The sequence below is a fragment of the Electrona antarctica genome (assembly GCF_951216825.1).
Source record: "Electrona antarctica genome assembly, chromosome: 5".
In the NCBI taxonomy this organism is placed as follows: Eukaryota; Metazoa; Chordata; class Actinopteri; order Myctophiformes; family Myctophidae; genus Electrona; species Electrona antarctica.
In genome coordinates, this window is record NC_136810.1 from 21677763 (window position 1) to 21703843 (window position 26081).

General features: G+C 43.7%; 1 protein-coding gene across 2 annotated transcripts in view; it reads right to left on the bottom strand.

The window, feature by feature from the left end:
* The window catches only part of LOC306923063 (tyrosine-protein kinase CSK-like), a 40402-nt gene extending 17339 nt beyond the window's left edge, over positions 1 to 23063 (bottom strand). The window contains exons 1-5 of one of the 2 annotated variants that reach the window (XM_079501054.1): positions 22659 to 23063; positions 11735 to 11802; positions 8500 to 8613; positions 6583 to 6695; positions 3870 to 4089 (exon numbers count right to left, since the gene is read on the bottom strand). In XM_079501054.1, the coding sequence (XP_079357180.1) occupies positions 3870 to 4089; positions 6583 to 6695; positions 8500 to 8613; positions 11735 to 11749 (462 nt within the window). In that variant the 5' untranslated portion in view covers positions 11750 to 11802; positions 22659 to 23063. Of the gene's footprint in view, positions 1 to 3869; positions 4090 to 6582; positions 6696 to 8499; positions 8614 to 11734; positions 11947 to 22658 lie in introns of both variants that reach the window. The other variant, XM_079501053.1, reaches the window with a different exon arrangement.
* Positions 23064 to 26081: the final 3018 nt, after the last annotated feature.

Sequence of the window (26081 nt, forward strand, 5' to 3'; positions counted from 1 at the left end):
AACTGTTTCCCGTCTCTTCCCTGAAAATCACAAACATATTTTGAGGCTATTTGTGCTCATGAGGATATTTTCACTGAACTTTCGCCCGCGGAAAAGGAGCGCTAGGGGACGGGGTACATGTGGTTAAGAAGCCATAAATACATTGTCGACCATGGGGTCCACACCCCTGGGGGTCTGTACTTCACCCCGTCCTTTTATTTTATTTTTAAACTTCTACACCAAATCTCTTTGACAAAATAGATTAGAGCTGGGCAACTTTGACGATGGAGAGGGCCACAACATTTCCACACTCACTCCAGAGGGCCACAACATTTACACACTCACTCCAGAGGGCCACAACATTTCCACACTCACTCCAGAGGGCCACAACATTTCCACACTCACTCCAGAGGGCCACAACATTTCCACACTCACTCCAGAGGGCCACAACATTTCCACACTCACTCCAGAGGGCCACAACATTTCCACACTCACTCCAGAGGGCTACAACATTTCCACTTGTAGATAAGCTATTTTTTGCTATCATTTTAATTTAAATCCTGGATTATTGTTTTGCTATTTTTGAATTGGAATCCTGGAAAGTAACGTTTTTATTTAATTTCAAATGCCTTTAATTATAGTTATGTTCACTTTATGAACTAAATACAAATACATTGGACGTAAAAAAAAAAAAAGACGATAACATTTTAATACTAGTCATTAAGCTACTAATTAAGCTACTAATTACTAAATTAAACATCTCGGGAAGAAACCAGACTCCAGCTATGGACAACAAAGCTTGAAAATGACCCCCCTCCTATTGACATGGGAATCCCCCCTCTGAAGACCTCCCTTCTGGCTCAGAAGCACCATGGGTCCGGTGGAAAACTCTCAACCGCCTGAGAACAGGAACGGGGCGATCAAAAGCTGCTATGGCCAGATGGGGCTACAAAACCGGCCCAACCATCTGTGAATGTGGAGAAGAGGACCATACGATGCAGCACTGCCTTGTCTGCCCTCTACTACCCAAACCTTGCAGCTTAAAAGATCTCGCAGAGTTCAACAATAATGCAAAAGACTGTGTAAAGAAATGGGAAACTGTCATCTAACCACATGCTTCAAAGACACTAAAAGAAGAAGAAGCTACTAATCTACTTATCAGTATTCTGGTATTAACCTCAGGGGCCACATTAACCCATTCTGGGCAGGAACCCCTTTTGGTGTTTTAAAGCATTATGTTATACTTTAGCTATTGAAAAAATAGCAGATCTACAAGCTCATAGCGCGGCACTCAAGCTTGTAGGTCTGCTATTTTTTTTTTAATCGTGAAACGTTTTTTAACTCAAATCTTTGCTTCTGGGGGGGGGGGGGGGGGGGGGAGGGTCCCTGGAACAACATATTTTCAGATGGGGGTCGGCGGCCAAACACACATAATTCTAGGGGTCCTTGACATGAAATAGTTTGAGAACCACAGACATAGAAACATGAGGTTTTTCAGAAAACTGACAAAGATTTAGAAGACATTTTGTAGAATCGTCGTCAGGTCTAAAGGGTGAAGGTGAGGTTAGGGCCACATGTGTCAGTTGGGTGTCAGTTGCCCATGTATGAAATAGATGATCTACAAAAGCCCCGTGCTGCTATAGATGAGCTGTTTCTGCAGAATGTCAGCCTGTTATGACACACCAAGAGGAGGTTCCTGCTGGTTCCTGTGGTTAGAGAAAGTCCAATGCCCAGTCTTCACCGCGGGCGCACGAGCACGCACGCACGCACGCACACACACACACACACGCACACATGCACACATGCACACACGCTGACTAGTGCAACAACCACAGTCTCATACTGTTGGCCACTGGAGCAGTTGGGGGTTCAGTACCGTGCTCAAGAGCATGGGTTCCCAAAGTGGGGTCCGTGGACCCCTGGGGGTACTTGAGGGAGTTCCAGGGGGTCCCTAGCTCAATAAGAGATAGTTGGGAACCAAATGGACCCTTATGGGTCTGTAACTCAGGAGAGTGTACAAATGGAACCAAATGGACCCTAATGGGTCCATTTGGTTCCATTTGTCCACTCTCAGAGTTAAATTAACAGTGGTTTTACAATATAAATTGGGGTCCCAGAGATAGAAATGCCATTAAATCGGGGCTCTGTAGCATAATGCGTGTGAAACAGGGGGGGTCCATGAAATGAATTCTGTAGGTGGTTGGTGGGCCGCTCACTTCTCCACCCAGATGATTTCCTGCCGGTCCGCAGGAATCGAACTTCTGGTAACGACTGTGCTCAGCTTAATCTTTGGGCTAACTGTCGCTGTTTTTTGGCCATTTTGTCCATTTTGGGCGGGTTTTTTTTACAATAAGGTGTCAATAAGGTATTAAATCACTTAATCTGTCACCTGTCTGCCTGCGTGCATGCGTGTGTATATGCGTGCGCGTGTGTGCATGTGCATGTGCGTGTGTGTGTGTGTGTGTGTGCGTGTGTGTGTGCGTGCATGTGTGTGTGCGTGTGTGCATGTGTGTGTGTGTGTGTGTGTGCATGTGTGTGCGTGCGTGCGTGTGCGTGTGTTCTCTAGAACCTGCGTGGCCTGCTTTGTCTCTTCCTCTTCAACACTTCCTGTTCATCATGTGTTCCAGGAACTGTGTGTGGCTGTGAGCTAACACAGAGTTATACACAACTCTATCTATGAGCTAACACAGAGTTATACAACTCTATCTATGAGCTAACACAGAGTTATACACAACTCTATCTATGAGCTAACACAGAGTTATACACAACTCTATCTATGAGCTAACACAGAGTTATACACAACTCTATCTATGAGCTAACACAGAGTTATACACAACTCTATCTATGAGCTAACACAGAGTTATACACAACTCTATCTATGAGCTAACACAGAGTTATACACAACTCTATCTATGAGCTAACACAGAGTTATACACAACTCTATGAGCTAACACAGAGTTAAATACAACTATATATATGAGCTAACACAGAGGTATACACAACTCTATGAGCTAACACAGAGTTATACACAACTCTATGTATGAGCTAACAGAGTTATACACAACTCTATCTATGAGCTAACACAGAGTTATACAACTCTATCTATGAGCTAACACAGAGTTAAATACAACTCTATCTATGAGCTAACACAGAGTTATACAACTCTATCTATGAGCTAACACAGAGTTAAATACAACTCTATCTATGAGCTAACACAGAGTTATACAACTCTATCTATGAGCTAACACAGAGTTAAATACAACTCTATCTATGAGCTAACACAGAGTTATACAACTCTATCTATGAGCTAACACAGAGTTATACACAACTCTATCTGTGAGCTAACAGAGTTATATACAACTAAATGAGCTCACTGTGAAATAATATATATTCAAACATTTGCGCCCAACATTTTAACTATTTTTCAATAGATAAAGTATAACATAATCCTTAACCCATTTAGACCCGAGGAACGATTCTACGAATGCCTTCTAAATCCAGTCAAGACAGCTTTCTTGAAAAACCCCATGTTTCTATGGCAGTGGTTCTCAAACATTTTCATGTCAACCCCCACAAATATATGTATTTGGCCGCCGACCCCCAAAGATTTGAGTTAAAAACGCTCTCTGAAAGAATACATTGAAAGATTTGTGCCACATTTTCACGATTTTTCAAAAAAAAGCAGACCTACAAGCTCGTAGCGCGGCACTCGGTGCCGCGCTACGAGTTTGTAGATCTGCTATTTTTCAATAGCTAAAGTATAACGTAATGCTTAAAACACCAAAAGGGGTTACCGCCCCACAATGGGTTAAAACACCAAAAGGGGTTCCCGTCCTGAATGGGTATTAATGATCAATAAAAGGACATCTAGCAATCAATCAATCAATTACCTCCACCAGCTGCATGAGGTTGTCAAAGTACTCCTCCTCGTCGATGCTGAGCTTGCTGTCCTTGTAGACGATGCGGTAGTGCTCCACCTTGTCCTCACAGCTCACACACAGCGTGTAGTCCCCGGGGAAGTTGGTGCTCTCGCGGACCAGGAACATGCCCCTCTCGGGCGGGCTCAGCAGGCCCTCCGCCTGGTGCCGCGATATCTTACCGTGGAACCACCTGGAGGGAGAGAGAGGTGACAGGCCTGTCACAATTATGACATTATCGCCTAAATCGCTATTATTTGAGACGATCGCAATTGTTATTTGCTTGTTTGTTTGTTTTTTCTTTTCATTTTTATCCCACAATTTTGCAACCCAGTTTTTTCACCCAGTGCCAATTATCTAATGTACTGACCTCATCATCTCATGCCTCCTTCTATGCATGAGGAGTCCAAGCTGCTTCTTTTCACCTGACAGGGGGGAATTTCCCTGGCCGGACGTAGCGCGTGGAAGGAACACGTTATTCCGAACAGCTCCTTTCCCCTCCATCAGGCACCCCGGATGGCCCGGGGGTTGGTAGTTTTAGAGACCAGGATTACTGCATGTTTTTTGTGAGGGTACCTACCCTTCTTATTTGTTGTCACTTTTGTTATTGTAAATGAATGCAATGGGACCTGAATGGAAAACAAGACTGCAAGGTCGGTCTTTCTTCGGTGCTGTCCTTTTGGACCAATGCTGTGCTTTGACTGTACCCCTGTACCGTTTGCATTTTATTAGTCCAATAAAATGATCAATCAATCAATCAAACCATGTCAACAACACAACAGCGTTGATTTCGTCGACATGTTTGGTCTTAGACTGAGAGGAAACGAGGTGGGGGGGGGGTGGGGGGGGGGTCAGATTCACTGCCGTTGTGAAGCAGCAGCAGCCGTCAGACCCAGCTGTGCTGTGGTGTACAGTCTCATCCACCCCCACTACAACAGGATACAGCTGAGCAGGATACAGCGAACCCCCACAGGGTTCGAACTGTGTGGGTTCGAACTGGCAACCTTGCGGTTGCCATCCAGCCACTCTACCCCTGAGCCACCGCCAGAGTTAGTGTCGAAGTGTCCTTGAGCAAGACACTGAATCCCCTAATTGCTCCTGATGTGCTGGTTGGTGCCTTGCATGGTTTCCGCCGCCATCGGTGTATGAATGTGAGTGTGAATGGGTGAATGTAATGCACAATCTACTGTATGTAAAGTGCCTTGGATAAAGGTGCTACTGTATATAAATGCACCATCTGTACGTTCTCAACCACCCCATAAACATAGACACCTCTTCTGGCTCTAGGGCGCGTGTCAGAATTGAAGGCAACAATTTTCCCAGAGATTCCTCAGCAAAGCATTTGCCTTCAATGAGCGGAAGCTTGTCAAGCTTCCGCGTGCGTAAAACATAAGTCCCGGAAAAGACGCGCTGTGATTGGCCAGTAGCCTAGTCTGTTGCTTTGTGTTCACTCTTTAATGTTTTCTGTTAGTAATCTAATCCCCCCTGGCTCTGATGTTGTATTGTTGTATTAATATTAATAACTTTGTTGTTTGTGTTTGTTTGTTTGTCTTGTTTTGTATTGTAATGTATTGTCATGACTGTTATAAAGATTTGTTAAAAAAAAGGGAAAAAAGCATCCAGCACTGCACTTCCGCTTGACTTCCTGTCTTCATTGGAGACACGTCGCTCCAATGAACTGCAGCGGCCAGTGAGGCATCTACTGTACGTATATGATTTAATATCTATGATCCACCCCACTATAGTCTTACGTAGCCAGACAACTATTCCACAATCTTCTCAGAATGCTATATAGAGTCTGGAACTATAGCCCCCATGAGCTGAGTAACGGAAGCTGCCATTTCCGTTCACGGAAATATATTTTAAAATATCTTTAGAGCTTATTTTTTATTTCCTTTTCTCCTAAGCAACAAGCTATATATGCGTAGATGTTTTCTATTGATATTAGGATAAATGTGCGTGACTGTAAAGACGAAACGCTTTATAGTTTACTCATGACAGCTCTTCCGTTGGCCTAGACTGTATGATGAAGCGTTTGGAAATTGCGGAGGCAACAGTCTGGTAACGCGAGACTAACCCCACTACAACAGGATACAGGAAGTGCACCCGGCTGTAGGCCCGCGGTAAAGTGTTTTAGCTAGTGTGAGGTCTAGAGAGGAGGCCGGTCGAAAACAGGCTGGTGGACCCTATTGGTCCCAGACTTTCTTTTTCTCCCTGGAAATAAAAACGTCTGGGTTTCCGAGGCTACTATTGAGACATTCAGGGCCCTATTTTCGTCAATGCCTTACCCCTTATGCATAAACTTCTTTGCCTTTTTGAGGGCTCCTATATACAGGTTTAATGTTTATTTTTAGTTCAAGGTTTGTTTTAAAAACGCCATCACAATGAAGGGAAGATTTACGTCAACATTAAATGCCATCAACAATAAAGATAATTTGTTTTACATCACCATTACATCACCTAATCAACATGAGTTAGACTTTAATAGACTACCCCCCCCCCCCCCCTCACTTCACACGGGTGTGATTTTTGGTTTACTATTTTCAAAAATATTTTAATATTTTAAATAGTTCAAATAGCCGATCTACTGTACAAGCTCACACCGTGTCGTTGTGGATCGGCTAAATGTTTTAATTACATGAGAAATACCCTTAGTTTTGTGGTTTTCAGTCTAGTTTGAACTCACGGCATGAGGCTGAGCTTTGGTCCAGACTTCACTCCCTCTCTCTTCTGGACATAGTTGGCTGGAATGGTTCCTTCTCGACCAGCAGCGTTCTTAGCGTGGTACCAGTTCGGGTCCTAAAGAAAAGAAAATAAATCACACCCATGTGAAGTGAATGGTGCAAATCTATGTGTGTGTGTGGGGGGGGATTTCCAGACCCACAGGAACGCAACCAGGGTGCCGGCCCGATTCCGGCGAGCCGCCCCGCGTCCGAAACGGTTGAGAAATGGCAGTTACTGTGTGGGGGTCCCTCTACTGTACCCTCTAATGTACTGTACTGTACTGTACTGTACTGTACTGTACTGTCACTGTACTGACCAACAGGAACGCACCCAGGGTGTAGAGGGCAGCACGGGTCCATAAAATTGGACCCGGTCCGAAACGGGACCGGTGATATCTGAACCGAAGCGCTACGGATCCGAGAAACATTCTAATTGTCCACACCCGCCCCGGAACCGACCCGAAAGTTTTGGATCCGGTCCGAAACGGAGCCGAGAAGGATTTGACTGTTTGGAACCGGTCCGACCAAAACGACGCGGATCCGATCCGATATAGATCCGGACTCAGTGTGTTCTCTGCAATATTATATGCTTTAACATGACGAGACTGCTCTATGAGCGACGTACGTGCACCCCGCCGCCTCTCGAGAGGCGGCGGGGCATTCCTGGACATTCCTGGTGACGCAAGGTTAATCCCACATTGCTCGTTGCTTTGCGTTTCACCTCGCTCACTCAAGGGGGTCGCCATGATTGCATTAATATAGCCAGCTGTGTGTGTGTGTGTGTGTGTGTGTGTGTGCGGCCGCGCGCACGCAAACGAAAGAGAGTGCTCTTGCTCATGTCGAGGTGCATGACGAGACCCAGCCCTCGTTGACTCTGTTCAACAAGACAATATGGACTTTAGAATGTAATCACGCACACATGTCTATTTTTTAAACCTATTTTTAAAGTTGAGGGGTTTAATATATAAAGCTCGGATCCTCACGGTTATTTCGGGTAACTGCATTTCAGACGATCCGAACGAGACCCGCGGCAATTTGGAATGGATCCTACCCTGCTCGAGGGACAAGTCGATATTTTGGGACCGAACCGGCTCGGTTCTCGGTTCGGCTCTCGGGTGTTCGGTTCCGAATGGACCCGTGCTGCCCTCTACCAGGGTGCCGGCCCGATTCCGGCGAGCCGCCCCGCGTCCGAAACGGTTGAAAAATGACAGAGTTACCGTGTGGGGGTCCCTCTACTGTACTGTACTGTACTGTACTGGCACACCCAAAATCACCATATATACAGTTAATATGTGCGTGTGTGTTCGCGTGTGTGTTAGGTTGCGCACAGGTGGTGAAAAACAACCATGCTGTTTTCGTGCTCAGACCCACCCAGCCAGCCAGCCACCCACACACACATAGCTCCGTAAGGGAGTGGTTGCACCACTCAAAAAACACCACCACATCATCAGAAATCTGATAGACAACTGTAGCTTCCTCCTGGAACCAATATAGCTTTAGTGTTGATTTCGTGGACTAAAACTATGATGAAAAATGTTCAGCGACTACCTTTTTTCACTGAGGAAAACAAAATAAAGACAAAACTTTGACGATTAAGATATTTTAAATGTTACAAATATTACAAATTTCGTCAACAAATTAAAACTAGACTAAAATGTTACTGATGGGACTGATGGAGAAGAGATCCGAACAAAAAAAAAAGACAAGTCTTTTTACACTTTGCACTCTGAAAATAGCAGATCTACAAGCTCACAATGCGTCACGTTGTGAGCTTTCAGATCGGCTATTTTTAGCGTGCAAGCAAGTCTAAAATCAGCCATTATACGACGCCATCAAGGATAAAACTAAACTCAAAATCACAGAGAAACGTCACCCTTCACCTTGGTGACCACGATGATGGTCAGGACGTCTCCCTTGTTGAACGGCAGGTCCTGTTCTGTAGTTCCCTTGAAGGTGTACCGGGCCACGCATTCTGTGCCCTGTGGCCACACAGTCTATGGGATATAGAGAGGAGAGGATTAGTGACATTATGTGGTCACACAGCCTATGGGATATAGAGAGGAGAGGATTAGTGACATTATGTGGCCACACAGTCTATGGGATATAGAGAGGAGGGGATTAGTGACATTGTGCCCTGTGGCCACACAGTCTATGGGATATAGAGAGGAGAGGATTAGTGACATTGTGCCCTGTGGCCACACAGTCTATGGGATATAGAGAGGAGAGGATTAGTGACATTGTGCCCTGTGGCCACACAGTCTATGGGATATAGAGAGGAGAGGATTAGTGACATTCTGTGGCCACACAGCCTATGGGATATAGAGAGGAGAGGATTAGTGACATTCTGTGCCCTGTGGCCACACAGCCTATGGGATCTAGAGAGAAGAGGATTAGTGACATTCTGTGCCCTGTGGCCACACAGCCTATGGGATATAGAGAGGAGAGGATTAGTGACATTCTGTGGCCACACAGCCTATGGGATATAGAGAGGAGAGGATTAGTGACATTGTGTGGCCACACAGCCTATGGGATATAGAGAGGAGAGGATTAGTGACATTGTGCCCTGTGGCCACACAGTCTATGGGATATAGAGAGGAGAGGATTAGTGACATTGTGCTCTGTGGCCACACAGTCTATGGGATATAGAGAGGAGAGGATTAGTGACATTGTGCCCTGTGGCCACACAGTCTATGGGATATAGAGAGGAGAGGATTAGTGACATTGTGCCCTGTGGCCACACAGTCTATGGGATATAGAGAGGAGAGGATTAGTGACATTGTGCCCTGTGGCCACACAGTCTATGGGATATAGAGAGGAGAGGATTAGTGACATTGTGCCCTGTGGCCACACAGCCTATGGGATATAGAGAGGAGAGGATTAGTGACATTGTGCCCTGTGGCCACACAGCCTATGGGATATAGAGAGGAGAGGATTAGTGACATTGTGCCCTGTGGCCACACAGTCTATGGGATATAGAGAGGAGAGGATTAGTGACATTGTGCCCTGTGGCCACACAGTCTATGGGATATAGAGAGGAGAGGATTAGTGACATTGTGCCCTGTGGCCACACAGCCTATGGGATATAGAGAGGAGAGGATTAGTGACATTGTGCCCTGTGGCCACACAGCCTATGGGATATAGAGAGGAGAGGATTAGTGACATTGTGCCCTGTGGCCACACAGTCTATGGGATATAGAGAGGAGAGGATTAGTGACATTGTGCCCTGTGGCCACACAGTCTATGGGATATAGAGAGGAGAGGATTAGTGACATTGTGCCCTGTGGCCACACAGTCTATGGGATATAGAGAGGAGAGGATTAGTGACATTGTGCCCTGTGGCCACACAGCCTATGGGATATAGAGAGGAGAGGATTAGTGACATTGTGCCCTGTGGCCACACAGCCTATGGGATATAGAGAGGAGAGGATTAGTGACATTGTGCCCTGTGGCCACACAGTCTATGGGATATAGAGGAGAGGATTAGTGACATTGTGCCCTGTGGCCACACAGTCTATGGGATATAGAGAGGAGAGGATTAGTGACATTGTGCCCTGTGGCCACACAGTCTATGGGATATAGAGAGGAGAGGATTAGTGACATTGTGCCCTGTGGCCACACAGTCTATGGGATATAGAGAGGAGAGGATTAGTGACATTGTGCCCTGTGGCCACACAGTCTATGGGATATAGAGAGGAGAGGATTAGTGACATTGTGCCCTGTGGCCACACAGCCTATGGGATATAGAGAGGAGAGGATTAGTGACATTGTGCCCTGTGGCCACACAGCCTATGGGATATAGAGAGGAGAGGATTAGTGACATTGTGCCCTGTGGCCACACAGTCTATGGGATATAGAGAGGAGAGGATTAGTGACATTGTGCCCTGTGGCCACACAGTCTATGGGATATAGAGAGGAGAGGATTAGTGACATTGTGCCCTGTGGCCACGCTTATATTCCAATCCCGGAGCGGTTGCGCAAAGACCTGCCCTGCAGCACTGTTTAATGGAATTTATTTGTGCGTGAAATAAGTATTATTTTTGTTGAATTACTCATGACAGAAGTTGTAAAGGTCAACAGTATGTATATCCATAACATAAGCAAGCAGCACGCTTAGCAGACAATACACTAGTTCTGTCTTTCAATCATTTGATTATTATTATTATTTTCACAATTACATTACCTGATCATCTTCGTCTTAAATACACTAGTTTAAGCTCGTCACATGAAACTCTATACCGTCATATGCATACATATGTCGCGCGAATTATCAAAACATTAGAAAGTTACTGTCATCAGTAATTCAACAAAAAATACACGCACAATATAAATTGCATGAAACGGTGCTGCAGGGCTGGGCGGGTCTTTGCACAACCACTCCGGGGATTTAGATATAGGCTAAAGGTCTAAAGCAGGGGTTCTCAACCTGGGGGGTCGCAACCCCTCAGGGGGTCGCCAAATTATTTTGGGGGATTATGATTTCATTTCAAAACCTTCAAGTATCAGAAGATGATGTAACCCAGGTGAAGAAATGTGTTCACACTGCATGTCTAACAAAGGTTTTCCACATGACCAGTCATTTCTGATCATACTATACTATACTATTAATCATAGTATCGTTGTTGATAGAACGCCTTTTAGGTCAATGATATAACATCATGGTGTGATTATATTAACCCATTTAGACCGGAGGACGATTCGATAAAAGTCGTCTAAATCCTTGTCCATGTTTTTATGTCAGTCGTTCTCAAACATTTTCATGTCAAGGACCCCAAAAATGTTATGTAAGTGGCCACCGACCCACACCTGAAAATATGTTGTTCCAGGGACCCCCCAGAAGCAAATATCTGAATTAAAAATGTTCGCTGTGAAAGAATCTATGTTCAAAAATGTCCATGTTTTCACGATTTTTCAAAAATAGCAGATCTACAAGCTCGTAGCCCGACACTAGAGCTTGTAGATCTGCTATTTTCCAATAGCTAAAGTGTAACATAATGCTTAAAACACCAAAAGGGGTTCCCGCCCAGAATGGGATGTGTGTGCGTGCGTGTGCGCATGTGCGTGTGTGTGTGTGTGTGTGTGTGTGTGTGTGTGTGTGTGTGTGTGTGCGCATCTTACATGGATCTCTGACATGGTGACGGGGGAAGAGGCAGATCAGTCCTCACTGGCACGATGAACACTTGCTGCTACCATTAGAGTTGCATTGTGCACGTACATGCATGCCACACACACACACACACACACACACACACGCACCCACACACACACACACACACACACACACACACACACACACACACACACACACACACCCACACACACACACTTCCCTGAAGAAAAAAAAGAAACAGTGTCAATACAGGCATCATCAAAGCAGTTTATTTACTGATGATGGCGGAGGTTCCTGAAATAGTGATTCCACTTTCATAATGAAGCGTGCTCGAGGTCACTGTAGACACCAGTGGTCCCCAAACTGTTTCATGTCAAGGACCCCCAAATTGACACTAATTAGCCTGCGGACCCCCATTGGAAAAGATATGCCAGGTACCCCCCCCCCCCCCCCCATTAGAGAAGCTTTTTATGGCTCTAGCAGTGATTCTCAACCCGTTTACTTTCAAGGACCGCCAGTTTGACATACATTAGTCTATTATACGGACCCCCATTTGATGGCATTTCTATCTCTGGGACCGCCAATTTAAATAGTAAATCCAATGTTAATTTAAGTCTGAGAGTGTACCATAAGGGCCCATTTGGTTTCAAACTATAATTTAGCTGGGGACCCCCTGGAACTCCCTCAAGGACCCCTGGGGGTCCCCGGACCCCCCTTTAGAAACCACTGGTATACACAGTTTACACACATCTCCACACCAAACCAGGCAGCTATTATTAACACAACATGTACTAAAAATAACTCAGCAAAACAGCAAAAAGCAGAAGTTAACAGTTTGGTGTTTTCTCTCTCCGTCACACTTTCACAACCCTGGGAGAATGTTCCCCCCGATGTTCCCAACTGTACACAGACTCAAATTATCAAACCAGTGGTTCTCAAAATAAAGTGTGATCTGGGGATCCCCAAGGGTCCTCAAGGTCCCAGGGACAAGACATTACTCTATAAGCCATATCTCTGATCTGGGGGTCCCCAAGGGTCCTCAAGGTCCCAGGGGCAAGATATTACTCTATAAGCCATATCTCTGAGATCAGAGATATGGCTTATAGAGTAATGTCTTGACCTTGAGGACCCTTGGGGACCCCGGGTCCCCAAGGGTCCTCAAGGTCCCAGGGGCAAGATATTACTCTATAAGCCATATCTCTGAGATCAGAGATATGGCTTATAGAGTAATGTCTTGACCTTGAGGACCCTTGGGGACCCCGGGTCCCCAAGGGTCCTCAAGGTCCCAGGGGCAAGACATTACTCTATAAGCCATCTCTCTGATCTGGGGGTCCCCAAGGGTCCTCAAGGTCCCAGGGGCAAGACATTACTCTATAAGCCATCTCTCTGATCTGGGGGTCCCCAAGGGTCCTCAAGGTCCCAGGGACAAGACATTACTCTATAAGCCATATCTCTGATCTGGGGGTCCCCAAGGGTCCTCAAGGTCCCAGGGGCAAGACATTACTCTATAAGCCATCTCTCTGATCTGGGGGTCCCCAAGGGTCCTCAAGGTCCCAGGGACAAGACATTACTCTATAAGCCATATCTCTGATCTGGGGGTCCCCAAGGGTCCTCAAGGTCCCAGGGGCAAGACATTACTCTATAAGCCATCTCTCTGATCTGGGGGTCCCCAAGGGTCCTCAAGGTCCCAGGGGCAAGACATTACTCTATAAGCCATATCTCTGATCTGGGGGTCCCCAAGGGTCCTCAAGGTCCCAGGGGCAAGACATTACTCTATAAGCCATACCTCTGATCTGGGGGTCCCCAAGGGTCCTCAAGGTCCCAGGGACAAGACATTACTCTATAAGCCATATCTCTGATTTGGGGGTCCCCAAGGGTCCTCAAGGTCACAGGGGCAAGACATTACTCTATAAGCCATATCTCTGATCTGGGGGTCCCCAAGGGTCCTCAAGGTCCCAGGGACAAGACATTACTCTATAAGCCATATCTCTGATCTGGGGGTCCCCAAGGGTCCTCAAGGTCCCAGGGACAAGACATTACTCTATAAGCCATATCTCTGAGATCAGATCAGTGATCTGGGGGTCCCCAAGGGTCCTCAAGGTCCCAGGGGCAAGACATTACTCTATAAGCCATATCTCCAAAACTGTGGACTTGAATCACTTGAGCACTGTGAGTTATCCAAAAAGCATCACACTGTAATTATCAGAACTTTATAACTGTAGCATGAACAACGTAATGCCAGTTAAAGAGTGAGAATATGTTCGAAGATACAATAAACTACATCATTTCTGCTTATACAAATCTTAACTATTCACTAGCAATCACCACATCATAGCCATATACATTATTTTGTTTTACTTAGGCTACAGTAATTAATGAAATGAGATCATGAAAGTATAGAAATATTCTCCCTCTGTTACCCTTGACTGGAGGTCCATTAAGGTTCCATTTGTATACACAGTCAGGATACAAACTACATAAATGGAACCAAATGGACGCTATACCCGACATTTGTTTAATGCGTTTATTTCACCGTTTTAAAATAATTAAAAAGAAACAGCGGATTTATTTTCATGAACGGCTACACCAAGACACCAATACTGCGATTAAGTTTAGGTAAATAGCTCCACTGGTTGAAGCTCGATCGAGGTGCTTTCCAACGCATCAGGTCTATAAGGCTATTTTCGACTAAAGTCGATTACATAAAATACCACGATTGCATAACTAGAAGAGAAAAAATAATGCCGTGATTTGTCAACGTTACCAGCGAGCGTGTCTCTGAAACGCCGGAATTGAACAGAGCTGAATGGGAGGAGCAGAGAATGTTTGAAACTATAAGCAGGGGCTCCAGCTACGCAACTTCCGCTTGGCGGTCGAGATCAAAGCGTGTCACCACTCTCCTACTCTACACGCTGGGTCACAGTTAAGAGTCATACTTCCTGCTTTGGGCTCCGTAAGGAACTATATAAAAGCCATTTGATGACTAAGGTACTTGATAGGAGTCCCCCTCTATCCATATTTTAAAACAAATCCAGTCTTAAAACACTTTTTTATTCCCAAGCTTTTACCCCAGAGTGAGTTATTTTTTTTATTTTTTTTTATTTTTATCTTTTGTTTTATTATTCGTTTTGTTTTTCTCCACCCTGTTGTATATTTGTATCTCTATAATATGTTTTTGACGTTTTTGTGCACTTTTATTTGTTTTTAAAGCACGGTTTTTAAATGTGCTCTATAAATAAAGTTGGATTGGATTGGAGGAGGGTCATCTCTTGTCATAGAATCTCTCTGGTAATTAAGGAACTATATAAAAGCCTGGGGTTTGACATTTAGGGTCATCTCTTTGGTAAGGAACTATAACCCATTTAGACCTGAGGACGATTCTACAAAATTCTTTCTAAATCCTGACAGTTTTCTGAAAATGTTTCTATGTCAGTCGTTCTCAAACATTGTCATGTCAAGGACCCCCGAAAATATATGTATTTGGCCGCCAACCCCCATCTGAAAATATGTTGTTCCCGGGACCTCCCCCATATATATATTTCAAGGATATATTCAAGGATATATTCAAGGATATATATATTCAAGGATATATTCATATATTCAAGGATTTGCGCCACATTTTCATGATTTTTCAAAAATTGCAGACCTACAAGCTCGTAGCGCGGCACTCAAGCTTGTAGATCTGCTATTTTTCAATAGCTAAAGTATAACATAATGCTTTAAAACACCAAAAGGGGTTCCCGCCCAGAATGGGATAACCGCCTGTGGGTTGACATGTGATGGCGGCCCCCAGCTAAACACAAAGCCACTTCCTCTTGGACGCGTTCCAACTACAACTACTCATCAAGTTATTATTAAATATTGCCAGGGCTGACGTTTATGATGAGTCACAATCTTGGTGATTAATAAAAGTATCCTTATCCTGTCCATCCGCTGAGGAGAAATCACACAACGTGCTCAGCGGTTCTCACTTACACATTTAATAATCTAAAAAAATATATATATATATATATTTTTAGAATCGGCCTCAGGTCTAAATAGTTTAAGCCATTCAGGACGGGAACCCCTTTAAAGCATTATGTTATACTTTAGCTATTGGAAAATAGCAGATCTACAAGCTTGTAGATCTGCTATTTTTGAAAAATCGTGAAAATGTGGCACACATATTTGAATATATTATTTCAGAGCGAACATTTTTAACTCAAATCTTTGCTTCTGAGGGGTTCCTGGAATAACATATTTTCAGATGGGGGTCGGTGGTCAATTACAGATCATTTTTGGGGACCTTGACATCACCACTGATACAGAAACATAGGTATTTCAGAAAACTGTCAGGATTTAGAAGACTTTTTTTTTTAATTTCGACGTCAGGCCTAAATGGGTGCATGATATATCGGTAGCGTATCGAAATCGGCCATAAAAATGCAATATTGGTATCGGATCGGTCTGAAAATAACACAGATTACTTTCACCGATGTCGAAAATGCAATAATAATGTGACCGCCAATGGTTTTGTACTCGCGGAGCAGCCACTCTGCCTGTCTCTGACTCTTTAAGGGGATCGTGACATAAAAAAAAATCACACCCGTGTGAAGTGAGGGGCGCTTTGTGTTACCACAAATTTGCGTCATATTTGGCGGACATTTGACCTAATTTCACCTTTCATTGTCAATGGCAAATATTGAGGTGTGTGGGGACAAAAGCTGTATATAGGAGGGGCCCAAAAAAAGGCTTTTCTGAGTTCAATTGCACCCAAAAAACCTGAACTTTTAACATTCAGTAGATTTTCTGTGGCCCGGGGTTTTTTGGCTTTTTCTTTTTGCCAGCAGATGTCACTGTTGAGGGATTTTGCCCATTTTCATTGCAGCAAACGCCTTCAGAACACACAGAGAAACCCCGGAACCACAGAAAATCCACTGAATGTTCAAAATTCAGGCTGTGTGGGTGTAATTGAAGTCATAAAAACTAAAATAAATAAATAATAATAATTCAAATTAATGTCATGAACCTTTAAGAGTGTCAGCTGTTAGTGTAATAATGTAATATATCAGAATCGGTATTGGCAGATATGACCCTTAAACTTAATATAAAAGGAACTCTTTGTGAGAAGAAATGAAAGTGATAGAGCAACTTTTTGTAGTGGAGTAACATTTGACCAGGAGTATCTCTCGTCAGGTGAAAACTGTTGAAAAAAGTGTGTGTGTGTGTGTGTGTGTGTGTGTACGCCTTTTGGTGTTTTAAGCATTATGTTATACTTTAAGTAGCATAACATAATGCGTTTGTGTGTGTGTGTGTGTGTGCGTGCGTGCGTGCGTGCGTGCGTGCGTGCGTGCGTGCGTGCGTGCGTGCGTGCGTGCGTGCGTGCGTGTGTGCGTGCGTGCCATTGCCCTTGTGCAGAGTGCAGACGACTATATGAACGACGACTCATTCTGACGAGTATGCAAAATATTTACGATCATGTCAGAGAGAGAGTTGCCTCCACTGGGAGGTTATGTAACTGTGGACAGGCCTACACATGAACACATTCTAACGACCACACTGGAGCGAGGCATTCTCTCTCTCTCTGTCTGTCTCTCATCCATCTGCTTGGAATGAGCTCCAGAAGTCCTTAAAGAAAACCCACTTCACTTCCGTCTGTGGGTCAGTTCAGGGCAATGGTTTGTTTCTCACACTTACAAGTGTTACAAACTGGTTTGTTTGCAACACTTTTTGTTCCAAAAATGTAAAATCTTTTGGTGTATCTGATTTAGATTTGAGTATTTTCTGACTTCTATAATCCATGCGTTTTAATTATTGATGTAATGTATAAGTACTGTATCTGTTTTTGAGTATTGTGTTCTGTATGGTTACCTCGGCTACATTGAACATGAGGGCGAGAGAGAGAGAGAGAGAGAGAGAGAGAGAGAGAGCGAGAGAGGGAGGGTCAAGGGTCCGCCGGTCTCAGGAATTGAACCAGGGACTCGGGTTCGCCAGGCATCAGAGCCTTATGTGGTACACTATGCAGTGCGCACCTTAACCGTTCATCCAGCGGTGCCCTGAACAACTTAACAACTTAAAGGACCACTTTTCAATAGGTCTCCACTAATAATCATGATAAAATGGCACGATTTTTTTCTACTCAGTCTGTGTCTCATAGGAAGGCTGTGGGCAGTTCAGAAACCCGTCCACCAGTGACATCATCATTAGGCAGATTTTTTTTACAAAAATGTTTAGGTTTTAATTATCGTGAGAACGATGGCTTCCATTTTCGCATTGCAACTTTTCAGGACTAGAAAGCCTGCAGTTTCTATTAGCTTGTATTCCCCATCCATGATGTCACTGGAAGACGGTTTCTGAACTGCCCACAGCCCTCCTATGAGACACAGACCGAGTAGAAAAAATTGCACAATTTTTTCATGATTATTAGTAAGGACCTATTATATGAAGATAGGTTGAAAAGTGGTGAAGTGGTCCTTTAAACACTATACTCTCTAGTACTTATCTCCCCCCGCCCCACCCCCACCCCCCCTACCTCTGCAGGACAGCAGTTAGAACTAGCAGTTTGAATATAGCTGATCTAAAAAGCTCACAGCATGTGGCATTGCGATGTGTAGCGAGCTTGTAGATCTGACATTAATGTTCGCCCTCGGAATAGGGACACTAGTAGTATAGGGTTCAACAATGTACAATCTAGGCATTTAGCAGACGCTCCAGAGCGTAATAATAATACAATCAAATACATAAAAAATAGTCATCAAATCAATAATCATATACTTAAGCTAAGAAACTTAACAGTGTACTAATTTCAAGCAATCCGGGAACCTTCCAGGTAACTTCAGTGTTGTTAGAGAGAGACCAGCTGGGTTCAAATAGTTAAAGACAGTCAGATCAGAACAAGCCATGACAGGCAGGAGGCCACGCCCCCACCTGGCAGTACAGAGCCATGTCATTATAGGTGAAAACTTTCAAAAAATGTTAGTTTTTTTCTAATACAGAGCCAGCAGGCATGGTCAACCAACAGAGAGTACATTAAACATTACAGCTACTTGCAATGGGCCTGGTCTATACACAAGATAGACTACACCCAACAGAGAGTACATTACAGCTACTTGCAATGGGCCTGGTCTATACACAAGATACACTACACCCAACAGAGAGTACATTACAGCTACTTGCAATGGGCCTGGTCTATACACAAGATACACTACACCCAACAGAGAGTACATTACAGCTACTTGCAATGAGCCTCAAATTAAACGGGTTGAGAATCACTGCTAGAGACGTAAAAATCTTCTCTTATGGTTATGGGGGGGTCCCCTGGCATATCTCTTCAAATGAGGGTCTGCAGGGCTAATTAGTGTCAATGTGGGGGGTCCTTGACATGAAAAGGTTTGGGAACCACACTAGCCAGCACCAACTCAGACCTCCTGGGTTCGCTGCCCTCCTCACTCTCCCATATCCAACATCAGGTTCCTGAACTCTACAGTGTTGTTAGCTAAACTGTCACGCCGCAGTGCGTCTATGTAGGTGGCGCGCTTCAATGAAGCTAGAAAAAGACAACAACTGTGCACAAGGATGCTAACGCACACCAAAATGGGGCCATGGTCATTTATCTGCTTTCTACACATTATGAAACTACATTGAAATTGGAAAATATTTTAAAAGGATATGACCCTTTGAAACTTGTTGACCTGAGATCAGATTCTAAAAATGTCTTCTACATCCTGACAGATTTCTGAAAAAGCTCTGTTTCTATGCCAGTCGTTCTTCGGTTTTTCAAAAATAGCAGACCTACAAGCTCGTAGCGCGCCACTCGGTGGCGCGCTATGAGCTTGTAGATCTGCTATTTTTCAATAGCTAAAGCATAACATAATGCTAACACCAAAAGGGGTTCCCGCCCAAAATGGGTTAACCAGAAAACCCAAAGTAGAAAAATTGCCCTGAAAAGATTTCAAAAGGAGAAAAAAAAACGGCCTAGGGCGCCAAATTGCTTAGGGCTATGAAAATCCTGAAAAGCAAAAGTCATAGCCGGCCGGTACCGGGGGAGGGTGGGACTGACGAGATAAGAGTGCGTAGAAGATCGTTGTAAGGGCCTTTCCACTCAGTCCGTCCGCACTCCAAACAAGGTGAGTATATATATATATACGCCCTGGTCCTTTGGCAGGACCGGTCGTGATTCCCGTCCGAACGCTTCCCCCGGCGCCACGCGTCTTTGCCGTTGAGAGACGGACTCCCTCGCCAGAGGGAGGCGTATTGAATGGACGGGGGGGGGAAGGATGGTGGGGCGGGGCGGGGAGGCGTTTTGCCACGCTCCGTGGGGGGTCTTTGCGTGGAGGCTATGACTTTTGCTTGAGAGAAATTGAAGAGGGAATCTTGAAACAACAAGAAAGTGGGCCACACACGCCAATAGCGAGTGCCGCACTACGAGCTTGTAGGTCTGCTATTTTTTTTAAACCCGTGAAAATGTGGTGCAAATCTTTGAATATATATTCTTTCAGAGTGAATGTTTTAACTCAAATCTGGGTGCTCCTGGGGGGTGGGGGGGTGGGGGTCAGTCACTGGAACAACAGGACATCCTTGACATGAAACTTTTGAGAAACATGAGGTTTTTCAAGAAAACTGTCAGGATTTAGAAGACATTTGTAGAATCGTCATCAGGTCTAAATGGGCTATTAAAATAAAATATTGGCACTCTGGCTATTGCCGTGTGCGACCACTTTCTAGTCGTTTCAAGATTCCCTCTTTAGAATCCACTGCAGAGGAAACCCTCCCGCACCCAGCAGCAACGCCTCCGTAAGCTGCTGTAACAGATAACTGTACAGCTCATGGAAACTGATCCAGTCGTACTGTAATAGTAGTGTACTAGTGGACAGTTTTATTACAGTGGGAACACTCATGTGAGCAAAAATGCAAATCAATAAACAAACACGCACCGACATGAAAGCAGGCCGTCTGCCTTTCACCCCATGTCAAGCAGCTCAATATTCAACATTTGCATTCATTACATCCTATATATGCAGGTGCAGTAATATATGTATACACTGTCCTGCGCACGCACGCACGCACGCACGCACGCACGCACGCACGCACGCACGCACGCACGCACGCACGCACGCACGCACGCACTTAAGAGAAACTGGAAAAATGTTATCAGATAAGACATGGCGAAGTTACAGCACAGAGAGCAGCAGAGGTGATGTTTCTCTCTCTCTGTGTGTGTGTGTGTGTGTGTGTGTGTGTGTGTGTGTGTGTGTGTGTGTGTGTGTGTGTGTGTACATGCAAGTATGAATAAAAAGTGTTAGATGTAAGTGCTTGTGTTGTCTGTGGGTGGGATGTGTTCAAAATAACCTGAAGTGTGTGTGTGTGTGTGTGTGTGTGTGTGTGTGTGTGTGTGTGTGTTTGTGTGTGGGGGGGGCGACAGAAACACCTGTAAAAACAGGGTGCGCACGCTTATCCGACACACCAAAGTTTTCGAGGCTACACTGAAACACCCTGATACGTCAGGCCCTGTCACACTCTGATACGTCAGGCCCTGTCACACTGAAACACCCTGATATGTCAGACCCTGTCACACTGAAACACCCCGATATGTCAGAACCTGTCACACTGAAACCGACCCTGATATGTCAGGCCCTGTCACACTGAAACACCCCGATATGTCAGAACCTGTCACACTGAAACAGACCCTGATATGTCAGGCCCTGTCACACTGAAACAGACCCTGATATGTCAGGCCCTTTCACACTGAAACAGACCCTGATATGTCAGGCCTTGTCACACTGAAACACCCCGATATGTCAGGCCCTGTCACACTGAAACAGACCCTGATATGTCAGGCCCTGTCACACTGAAACACCCCGATATGTCAGGCCCTGTCACACTGAAACAGACCCTGATATGTCAGGCCCTGTCACACTGAAACAGACCCTGATATGTCAGGCCCTGACATGGACTACAATTCCCATAATGCTTTGGTGCACTGCTCCTCCTTGTGGATAGGGGGAGGGCTGTCTTACTGAGACGAACCGACTTTTATTCGGCTCTAAAATAGGAGTATGAATCGCGCCATAGTCTGGATTTCCGGTGGTGAGGTGAGGTGACCACCGGAGCTGTAATAACGTTGAGCGGTGGTGAGTAAAAACAGAGAGAAGGGCTGGGGCGGTGGCGGTGGTTTGCTCTTCACCGCGGCTGCAGTGACGTCATGTTGTAGTTCGGTGGTCACCTCACGACCGAAAAGTGTGCTGTCCGTCACACTAGAAACGGACATGGAAGTGTTTTGACGGTTCCACTGATGAAGGTTCATGTCTTCACTGAGCTGGAGAGGAGAGATGGTACGCTTCCGATACCGCTCAACTGACCTCTGACCTTCATCAGAACATTACGCAGCACCAACCTCCCGGATCTCCAAGTTAATTTTCATTAATGCCTTAATAACTTCATCACACACACAAGTGTCGCACAAAAGCCTGGTGCAAGTGAGACACTGTGAGCTTGTAGATCTGCTATTTTCACTAGCTTTAAAAAATGTTTAAAAAAGAATAATAATAATAAAAAAGGAACTGTGTTGGGAAATTTCCACGTACACTACAGAGACAACAGTGTTACAACCAGGCGCTACATCCAGCTGTATTGTGTGTGCGTGTGCGTGAGTTACACATTGATGGTCCATATACTAATCAATATGCAGCAGGATGTATGCATATTATTCACGGAGTAGGATTGCACATGTACAGTAGGCCTGTATGACAACATGTATGTACACTACAAATCAATCTAGATATATATCTATCTCACGCATGCAGCAACACACACACACACACACACACACACACACACACACACACACACACTCTTCAGGACAGTGTAATGTGAACACTAAGTTCACTAAGGGCGTCACACCCACATCATATCATGTATGTAAAGAGTTTCTGCATGTATGATCATCATCTTTACCTGTTGATGTGTTGTTTTTCAGCTGCTATTCGTGCATGTTCTCTTCTGGAAATATCGAACCCGCAGGCAGAACACCAGAGAGAGAAGTTCAAGGAACTCAAAATTAGAATAAGCGACTGCTGTTTTGAGGAAATTAAAAACGGGGAATATTTCCGCCAGCCCGCCGAAGCTGTGTGTAAACTATAACATCACCGACAATAAACTATAGTCTGCCGCTGGAAAACTTTGAAAGCAAATATCTGTTAATTTAGGATGACATTATAATAAATGTCGTTGTTTCAACTACATGTTATGAATGAGAAAAGAAAAGCCTGGCTTGGCTAGAAGAAGAAAACAACACAACGGACGGAGGAGGAACAGAGAGAGAGAGAAGTGACAGTGAAGTTATGCAGGAAGCGCCTTCACTTCAACTACAACGTGTTACAAGGCAAATTGATCGGCTATCGAATTGTGTGACTGCAGGGGTCGCACTTTCACCGGAATTCATGCTTCTATTTGCAGCAGGGGGTAAGCAACCTATAACCTGACTCCGCCAGATGGGGGCGGCATTGAGTTGTGATTGTGAAGCAAACGTCTCTACAGCGGTAGAGTGCCAGCTGGATGGTAACCGCAAGGTTGCCATCGGTGTGTGAATGGGTGAATGTAATGCACAATCTCTGTAAAGCACCTTGGATAAAGGTGCTATATAAATGCACCATTTACCATTTACCATTTTTTACCTTCCGTCTGGCTGATTGATTGATTGATTGATTCATTCATTCATTCATTCATTAATTTATTCATTGCAATCAAAACAGTATTTTATTCACTGTAGGCCTATGTAGCAGTGTTGTTTTTGGCAGCAAATTTTGATTTTAGTTTCAGTCATAGTCTCTTGAATAGTTTTCCTTTAGTTTTAGTCACATTTTAGTACGCAGAATGTCTTAGTGTTAGTCTAGTTTTAGTCGACTAAATGTCATAAGATTTTAGTCGACTAAATCTACAGTTGATTTAGTCGAACAAAATGTATTTTGGCGGGCCTTGATGCCGTCATAATGACTTTCACTTGCTGAAAATAGCCGATCTATACAAGCCCACAATGCAAGTAATCGTAAAATGACTTATAGTGGATCTCTTGTCCACTAGTCCCTTCCTATACATTTTAGTCTAGTTTTTATTTGTTGACGAAATTGTCAGTATATTTAGTCTTAGTTTTAGTCATCATAGCTTAGTTTTCATGTAGTTTCCATTTAGTTTTCGTCAGATGAAAAAGGTAGTCGACGAACATTTTTCGTCTTAGTCGACAAAATCAACACTGGTTTGTAGAATGGGTATAGGCTACAGTTCAACGAAAATACAGGACACTACAAAAAGTGCTAAGAGGACAAAACCAGAAAAAGCAATAAGACTTGTTTACATCAAGACTAGGCATAGGCTATAGAGTAGCCCAACATTGGCGTGCAGGGAGAAAAAAACGTCACACACTGGCATAAGTGTGAGAGAGTTTTTTTTTCTTTAAAAAAAACAATAAAATAAAACACAATCTACATTCATTCAACTCTGACTGGAGAGGAAGTCTGGGAGCTATAGTCTAATCTAATGATCATTACATCCTGATATTTCTGAAGAAGAATTTAAAAGATAAATAAAGGTTGTTATGTATAGACTTTGGACAATCAAAATAGGATGGAAATATTACATTTTGATGTGATGAGTGGTGACATAATTAAACGTAATGTTGGTAGAGCAAATGTTAATATGGCACACTGACTTTCAAGAAAATGAAAACTTCAAAAGGGTATAGGCTACATCAGCTTGCAACGGGCCTGGTCTACAAGATTCGCTACACCACCAACCAAGATACCCATGCACCTGTCAAATTCCTTATGATGTCGACATTCTAGGTCTATTTTTACTTGAGAATATTCATCTAATATTCAAAGTAACATGTATATTCACCAAAACCAACTTACAGTTAGTTGATTTAAAATGTATGTGTGCTCGTATTCTGGACGGGAACCCCTTTTGGTGTTTTAAACATTATGTTATAATTTAGCTATTGAAAAATAGCAGATCTACGAGCTTGTAGGTCAAATGTGGCAAATCTTTGAATATAATCTTTCAGAGCAAACGTTTTAAACTCAAATATTTGCTTCTGGGGGGTGCCTGGAACACCGTATTTTCAGATGGGGGTCGGCGGCCAATTACATATATTTGTGGGGGTCATTGACATGAAAATGTTTGAGAAGAAAAATGGGTTTTTCAGAAAACTGTCATGATTTAGAAGAGATTTTGTAGAATCTGGTGTCTAAATGGGTTAAAGAGCTGGAGAGACAGGGAGACCCTGCCTGTTACTGAACATACACTATATAGCAATGATTACTATCAGAATATAGTGATTTAACATTTTAACAAAAAACGTGTTGTTGTTTGTTAACCAAGAAATGTCACTTACCCTACCATTAACTACTACTATATCCTGTCAAACACTCCTGTTTCCATTAAAAACTCTAATTCTAAAATGTCTTCTTTCACCCATTCATAATAGACCCTAGTGTAACTTCCAAAACAATATAAAACATAAAAATACAACAATGCTGTAATAAAGAAATAATAATAATGCTAGAAAAAACAAATAAGCAATAATACAGGAAATTACTATTGCACTATTTGTTGTTATTCTGGTTGGTTTAATCAATTGTCCGGATCCGATGGAGAAACGGGGAGAAACGGTGGGAGAAACGGGGCCGATCGCGTCATTTTCAAATGATCGGAATCAGATCGGGTGTGAAAAAACGTGATCGGGACATCCCTAGTATCAATACTATATCCATATCATGATGAAAATCGCTATCGGCAGATACGCAAAATCAAAGAAAAAAGAACGTGATCGGGACATTCCTAATTCTATGTACTGATGAATTGAGTAGAATTGTCCCCCATGGAAACATTGTGTTATCCTTTCAGCGTGACCTTTGACCTGTACTGCCTTCCTCTAATAATGTTATTATTAAAGTATTAAATGTAATCAATTTGACGTCTCTTTATTTTATATGCGATAGGTCACTGTTTCCCCAAAACATTGTATGGGTCGCAAGTAAATAACACATTTTTTGAAGAATTGTGATGTTTGTTTTTTTTACATTTTGAAGTAGTGAAAAACTAAGCAGAGAAAACATTGCAAAACAACAACCCATCACTTGGTATTGTGTAATACTCACATACCACCTGTAGATGTCAGTAAAGTCAAGGACAATATTGATTGATTGATTGATTGATTGAAATATTTATTAACAGTGTGCAGAATTACAGTACATTTCAAGCACAAACTCAATACAAAGGCTGTTAACTGTTAGTGGACGACCCAATTAAGCATTACACTTGTTTCCAATAGGGTCCACCCTGTTCAATTCATCAAAAACATTTAGAGACGTACAAATAGAC